Source organism: Moschus berezovskii, chromosome 5 (assembly GCF_049115385.1).
Source record: "Moschus berezovskii isolate FMDL1 chromosome 5, NW_MosBer_1.0, whole genome shotgun sequence".
In the NCBI taxonomy this organism is placed as follows: Eukaryota; Metazoa; Chordata; class Mammalia; order Artiodactyla; family Moschidae; genus Moschus; species Moschus berezovskii.
Window position 1 is genome coordinate 67,030,365 of NC_142464.1, and position 8,044 is coordinate 67,038,408.

The 8,044-nt window shown below is 40.7% G+C and overlaps 1 protein-coding gene across 2 annotated transcripts in view; it reads left to right on the forward strand.

Moving 5' to 3' along the window:
• KLF3 (KLF transcription factor 3) overlaps window positions 1–5,504 on the forward strand; it is a 35,795-nt gene extending 30,291 nt beyond the window's left edge. For both annotated transcript variants that reach the window (XM_055434180.2, XM_055434181.2), the window contains one exon: window positions 1,538–5,504. In XM_055434180.2, coding sequence (XP_055290155.1) covers window positions 1,538–1,719 — 182 coding nt within the window. In that variant the 3' untranslated portion in view covers window positions 1,720–5,504. The remainder of the gene's footprint in view (window positions 1–1,537) is intronic.
• Window positions 5,505–8,044: the final 2,540 nt, after the last annotated feature.

Consider the following 8,044-nt stretch of genomic DNA (forward strand, 5'->3'; position numbering starts at 1 on the left):
ATGTTATCACATGCCAGCATAAGATTAAAAAGATGTTGGGTATTTGGATAGCACTTTAGATGTAGGAAAAATTACCTCTTATATGTATATTCTGTGCAAAAAGTAGTTAGTATAAATCCTGAGTATGTCATTGAAATGCCAAGGAATGGCAGTCCTTTAAGGTTTCTGGAAAACTGAGGAGATAGTAAATGGAAATGAATCAGTGATGCCCATTACCCATTATTACTAGTTTAAACAGGTAAAATTGCCATTAGCTGCCTTCATACTGACTGTCCTTGTGACTTCCCCACAAGTAAGTAAGTAAGTGAAAGGCGCTCAGTCGTCCAACTCTTTGTGACCCCATGGACTATACAGTCCATGGAATTCTCCAGGCCAGAATACTGGAGTGGGTAACCGTTCGCTTCTCCAGGGGATCTTCTTGACCCAGGGATCAAACCCAGGTCCCCCACATTGCAGGCAGATTCTTTACCAGCTAAGCCTGTGACTCCCCAACAAGGGCCTTCTTTTTCTCACTTGTGAATTATCCTCGCCCAGGAGAGTGTTGCAGAAACCTGACATCCCCTGACAGGTGGGGAGAAATTACTCTGTTTTCATTAAAGCATTATACTTAGGCGTTGGTGGTGTTGACTAATCAAAAAGCAAAATGTTGAAATCCCTGATAAATATTTCAGTTCATAGGGACTAAGGGACTTTTTACATTTTTAGAAAACTATTGAATAAGAAAATCCCACAGACTTTTGATTTGGGCTTCTCGTTGAATTGATAATGCTCCATGTAGCTAAGTTCCTAAGTAGGTTTACAACTTGAAAGTTAACAAATACAGATCACTGTGTATCAAGAACAGGTTCGTCGCTAATATTGAGGGCAAACCCAAAATTGTTTGGTAGCCCCTTAGAGTAGATTTCAGTGCCATAAATATGCTTTAAGAACTCTTAAAATCCACCCTTACCCGCTTTGGGGGAGCAGAAAGCCAATTACATATTAAGACGGTTTCTTTTTCTTGTCTGTCCCCTAGTGGTTCATACAGCACTATTATTGAGGAACAAATGTATGATCATATCTTGGAAATAATGTTTGTCAAGAGCTATTTTTCTTAACTTTTTATTTTATATTGGAGCATATAGCCTGTTAACATGGGCTTCCCTGGTGGCTCAGATGGTAAAGAATCTGTCTGCGATGCAGGAGACCCGAGTTCAATCCCTGGGTTGAGAATATTCCCAGGAGAAGGGAATGATTACCCACTCCAGTATTCTTACCTGGAGAATCCCAAGAACAGAGGAGCTTAGTGGGCTATGGTCCATGGGGTCATAAAGAGTCAGACACAACTGAATGACTAAGCTCATAGTCTATTAACTGTGTTGTAATAGTTTCAGATGGACAGCAAAGGGACTGAGCCTTAAATATACACAAATGCATTCTCCCCCAAACTCCCTTCCCATTGTCAAGAGCTTTAGCTCAAAAATATTTGCTGTCTTTAATTGTTAATATCCTTTTGCTATTAGAAAAAAATAAGCTCCTTTCCCCCACCTCTCTGCAGGAGAAAAACCCTACAAATGTACATGGGAAGGATGCACATGGAAATTTGCTCGGTCTGATGAACTCACAAGACATTTCCGAAAACACACTGGAATCAAACCTTTCCAGTGTCCAGACTGTGACCGCAGCTTCTCCCGCTCCGACCACCTTGCTCTGCACAGGAAACGCCACATGCTCGTGTGAACACCTCCACCGCCCGCCTCAGCGTGGCCCCCCACCCTCCAGCTCTCTCTCTATCCTCCTTCCCATCAGCTAACTCATTTTTTACATGTACATTTTAATTTCGATTCAGCTGGTCTGAATCTGAATTTATATCTTTCAGACTTCCATATGGTCAGTAGTAAATATCCTCTAATCCTCCCTCTCCTTACCACGGGTCAGACCTAAAGAATGTGAACACTTTTTTTTTTTTCCGGGGATGCTAAGCAAACCCTTCTTAGAGATACGTTTAATGTAGTGAAAACAAGGGAACATGTAAACTAACATAACCAATTGTCGGTTTCTGCATGTATTCCTCAAGAGAACGTCAGAGTAAATGTATTAGAAGTACAGTGTCCAGCCTGCCAGTCCTTGCCAGAGACATCCAGACCTGTGTGCCCTGTGATCATGTTTGGTGCTCCACAGCAAAAGAAGGGCGTAAGCTTTCACAGATCAGCTAGACTCGCAGCCGGCTGTCTGGCTAGTACAGTCAGCTCTTCCATTGTCCTTCACATATCTGGCTTGTCAACTTGGATTTGTCACTTCATCTAAATGTACATCCTTTAACCTCCCTTGTGCCTTCAGCTACTTGGGAGGTCTTTGCCACCACTGGGAAGGGAGCCAGAGCTGCTGATTTAGGTGGGTGGTGTCTGTCAGTTGAGGGGATGGATGCTCTATTTGCCTAGCATGGAGTTGGAGCAAAGGGGCATGGAACAGAAGCAGAGCAGGGTGGGCTCAGGCTGGGCAAGGGCTTTCTGTTGAGACTTCATCATTTTGTAGCTGGGCAGAGCATTCCCAGAGTTTCAGTCTCTGCATGTTCATCTGTGCAGAATCCTATTGCAAAGCCAGATACAGTGGGCTTCGCCATGCACCTGTCTCCATTTCTACAACGTCCTTAATGTGGATCACCAAGCACTGATCATAGGAATGCCACAAAAATATCTGCCCAGAAACAGTAAAAGAAATCTTTTGGGTAAGGGTATGAATGACCTTCTTTTACCCCACCTATTTAATAGCTGTTTTGCAAACAGGAAAACTGAGTGGTAATTGTATTCCCCTATCCAGTTAATCATGGAACCTTCACATGGAAACTTTTCTGTTTGAGCTGCAAAGTGCCTAATTGGCTGTCATCTGTGTTCAAAACACATCATAAACAAGCGTCTGGTAATGCTTTAATAGATTCCTTCAATCTAAGACCCGAGTGACACTATTTGTAAATATAAATAGTTGTGAAGCACACATACCTTTCTTTGGGGGACAGATTTCTGAAAAATCTGGAAAACCACAGTTCAGGGATTCATAAATGTAGCTCAAATTCCCAAATGTTTACTGTCGGAGCTGGCAATCTCCTGTCATTATCAAATATCCTATCAGAAAAGAACAAACTGAAAATGACTCGTGTTTATGTTGAAGATTAATAGCACCATTATTTTAGGAGAAGTTTTTCAAAAGCAGGCTTTTGAGCACCATAGTGTAAATGCCGATAAAAATAATCTACGCATAGAAATGCCATTGGTCCTAAATTTGAAGAAAGTGGGCGACGGTGGTCTAGTGTGGGTGCATGTAAATGGCATTCATCACTCGATAAAGGAAGGAGGAGCAGAGAGAAGAACGGAATCCTGAAGATTCATCCCAGCCACAGCTCAGGATCCAACACAGCATAACTGGGAGGAATATACTGTTCAGTTGTTTTTAAAACATCAGTGCATGAGTGATTCTGGAGGCCTGCGATCAGTGTGGGGAGCTTACTTGGATGGCGCCATGTTAATAAAAGTGAGCTGTAGGGACTGCGCACCTAAGAGATCCCGCTTATCAGCCCTCGGATCCAACTGAAAGGAGATGTAGTTGAGAAATGCAGAGTAATTTGTTATGTGGCACTTGGTTTTTATTTTCTTTATTTTTTTCTTAAGCACTGCAAAATTTGTTTAGAATATTAAACGATCCTTATGAGGCTTTTTTTTTTTATTTTGCAACTATGACATGAATTGAGGGATTTTTTTTTAAAAAATGGCTCTTGGAAAAGTAGGTATTGTCTGTATTGTAGATGCTTAGTCACATTCATGCCAAAGTGTTTATAGCTTGAAATGGTTCTTCCACAACACACCGAAGAATGAATAAAGTTGGAGTGCAAAGAACATTTTTTTTTTTAATGAGCTAACCAGTTTGTGCATGTTCTACCCCATCTTGAAGGTGGGGAAAGAGGCAAAAAAGGGTAGAAAATTGATCTTTGGATAATTAGCTTTGAGTTGAAGTCCAGCTGATAGAAAGCTTCATGGGTTCTCATGAAATTTAATTCCTATTTGCTATCGCATATTTAAATTTCTTTCATAAAAGCAAGCAGGACCCTGCTAAGACTTACTACATTACTATTCAACCTGCTTAAGATATGGTAACAAAGATACACTTCGTAACAAGGATACACTTCAACTCTGAAAATAAAGCAACCCAGGAAGCTTTTTTCTGTTCCCATGCTGGCCTATATACTTCAGTTACCAATTGGCTGTTAACCAAATTTTCCTTTTTTATATATATTTGTATTTTAATATGGTAGTTGAGAAATTTAGCATCTTAGTAATTTTTAGCTGTTATTGTGGAAGACCTCCAATACAAGATAAGGTACCCTTGAACGTGTGGTTTTAATGATATGCCATGTTACTATCAATGGTGATTTTAATTTTTAATATTTTAAATTGATGAGAATGATTTGTAAACATGAAGTTGGTGTTGTATAAATTCTGTTGGTTATAGAATTTCTTTGGTGATTATCCAAGTGTCATCCTGGGGCAGAAGTCAGAAAAATGAAATCTGCAACCATCATAATTTTAGAGTTCTAAAATGTGAACCTACATCATCAGTGGGCGTTACCATTCTAAATCACCTGGTTTGGAGAATGTGTTAGCAGCATAGCTATGTTCAACTGAGGAAATGGCTAACTACCGGAAGTTTCAAGAGCCTTGGGACAGATTTACAGGGGAACTCTATATGTGTGTGTATATTTTATTAAACACCATCTGCACTATCAGTGTTGCACTAATGTGGAATTTGAAAAACTAGATTGCTGATACTGTATACCTGCACATCATTCCTGATTAGATTGTTTAAAAGACAATCTCAAAGGTCTAAGGTTTTAAAATAATTTGGTTGGTTTGAAAATACACAGTCATCTTGAAGGAATCACTGTCATGCATGAAGTTGCTCAGAGTGGTCTTTCTCTTCTTGGTCAAGGTTAACAGTTTCTAAATGATTGCAAATTCACTTCAATAATACATTTACAAAGCCATTTTACATGCATTAAACGAGGGCTACAACAATATTATGTTTTACAAATACTAGCACTTTTTTTTTTTGCTGTTATGTACTTAGTGTTAGAGGGTCAAAATAATCTTTCTGCTTAGCATCTCTTAAACCATACCTGCAAATATAGCAGGATTATTACATTTACAGTACTTTAATACTTGTATAAACTATGCAGAAATTTTTAATAAAGTGTAATATATTTTATAAGCTAATAAGACTGAATGGGTAAAGGTTTTTAGCATGCATTAGTATACTTGCAAATACTGAAACATTTTGGTAATCTTTCTTACTAAAGATGTGAATGTTTAATGTTCCTTCTCTGTTTCTACTCTGTAGTCCAATGGGAATTCAGTAATGACATTTTGTCATGTCAAACTGTGAACATAAATTTGTACTGTACAGTCCTCATATACTATATACAGTATGCAATATATGTATTATATACTTGTTAATAAAACCATCAGAATATTAAATGTGATCATGTGATTACTATATATACAGTGATCACTAGGAACAAAACTTACTAGCAAAGTAACGAAAGAGACCCTTAACAAATTTCAAAGTAAATCATCTTTTAATAGGCAGTCATTAATGGAGGGAAAGAAAAGCAGATCTAACTGGGGGATGCACTATATGAGTTAACTCAGCCTTAAAGCTGTGTCCCTGGTCTCAGTTCAGTTCAGTCGCTCAGTCGTGTCCGACTCTCCGCAACCCCATGAATCACAGCACGCCCGGCCTCCCTGTCCATCACCAACTCCTGGAGTTCACTCAAACTCATGTCCACAGAGTTGGTGATGCCATCCAGCCATCTCATTCTCGGTCGTCCCCTTCTCCTCCCGCCCCCAACCTTTCCCAGCATCAGAGTCTTTTCCAGTGAGTCAACTCGTCGCATGAGGTGGCCAAAAGTACAAACCATAAACTTTTAGACAAGCCAGTATGAACCTACAAACTCACCTAGTGCATTCTTGCAATATTTTATTATGACCCTGCTGCTGCTGCAAAGTTGCTTTAGTCGTGTCTGACTCTGTGCGACCCCATAGACAGCAGCCCATCAGGCTCCTCTGTCCCAGGGATTCTCCAGGCAAGAATACTGGAGTGGGTTGCCATTTCCTTCTCCCTATTCTGACCCTACCTACCTCCAAAAAGAATTTTCAGTTTCACGTGTGTAATAACTTAAAATTTTTTAATAAAAGATCAAAATTCATAACTTGGACAGTGGAGAGTCAGGAATTATATCTGGACAAACGTGATTTTTTTTAAGCTTTTAATAAGCCATGTCTGTGGACACTGCTGTGTCCTTGGCATTTAGATTTTCTAAGACAAAATGTCTGCCCTCTCAGAACCCCTAAATGTAATTGAAGCTGGCTTTTAGCACTCTCAACAGCTTCCTCCAGCAGACTTAGCGTAGCACAAAATAATGTCTGACTGATGCTGGTCACAAGACTCAACTTCACGGGATGAGGGAAGGAAGATGGGGAGAGGCTGAATTCAGCCTTTGAATACTATCCATCAGCCTTCTCCAGGGAACTTCTCTGTTTTTATATTGTGATAATTGACTGCAAGCTCTAAAAGTATTTTATGTGACTATTGCATTCTAATGGGATGTCACCTTGAATTAGTCCAAATGATTGGTTGCAGTCCTTCACTGCATATGGGTGAGATGATACTACCTGCTGAGTTGAAAATGCGACCGAGTCATCTAAGGAAATCTGCCTGAGTGAGTGATCAGAATGATGACAAATACAGGTTTTATGAAAAACTAAATTCTTTGAGGAATGGTTGAACAAATTAAGATGTTCAGCACGCACACACCAAATACGTAACCATTGCCCAATATTTTATATGCTGTAAGGCTGAAGAAGAGATTAGGAGCCTTGCCGGGGGCAAGTTATCAAGTCCAGTATGCCTTCAAAGAAAGAAGTGGCTCTGTTAAGGGAAGAATGGGTTCAGACGGTGGTGAAAACACAGACTAGGAGGCTCAATGGGTAAAGAATCCACCTGCAATGCAAGAGATGCAGGAGACGTGGGTTCGTTCCCTGGGTTGGAAGATCCCCTGGACAAGTAAATGACAACCCACTCCAGTATTCTTGCCTTGTACAGTATTCTCCCACAGAGGAGCTTGGTGGGCTACAGTCAAAGGATCTCAGAATCGGACACGACTAAAGCTGCTGAGCAGGCACATATGCATAGGTGTCTGAGTTGAATGAACAGACCAGAGTGACCTGTGTGTACACACAAAACAATAAATTGCCTTTCAAGGGTACATTTATTTTATTGTTGTTCAGTGGCTCAGTCATGTCCGACTCTTTACGACCCATGGACTGCTGCACACGAGGCTTCACTGTCTCCCGGAGTTTGCTCAAACTCATGTCCATTGACTCTGATGCCATCCAACCATCTAATCCTCTGTCGCCCTCTTCTGCCCTCATTCTTTCCCAGAATCAGCATCTTTTCCAATGAGTTGGCTCTTTGCATCAAGTGGCCAAAGGTATTGGAGCTTCAACTTCAGCATCAGTCCTTCTAATGAATATTCAGGGTTGATTTCCTTGAGGTTTGACATTTATTTTAAGATATATGAACGGAACCTGTTACTACTTCCTATTATCTCAGCCAATAACAGACCTGGTGGCTAGAATGAGACTATATATGCAGAGTGTGATCCCCAAGTTAAAATGATGCATGCAGTCATTAGAATTCTTTTTAAGCTTATTCCTTTCTTGGGGGGAGTAAGTTCTCACCAAATCAGTTCAGTTCAGTTCAGTCGCTCAGTCGTGTCCAACTCTCCATGACCCCATGAATCACAGCACGCCAGGCCTCCCTGTCCATCACCAACTCCCGGAGTTCACTCAAACTCGTCCACAGAGTCGGTGATGCCATCCAGCCATCTCATTCTCTGTCGTCCCCTTCTCCTCCTGCCCCCAACCTTTCCCAGCATCAGAGTCTTTTCCAGTGAGTCAACTCGACACATGAGGTGGCCAAAGTACTGCAGTTTCAGCTTTAGCATCAGTCCTTC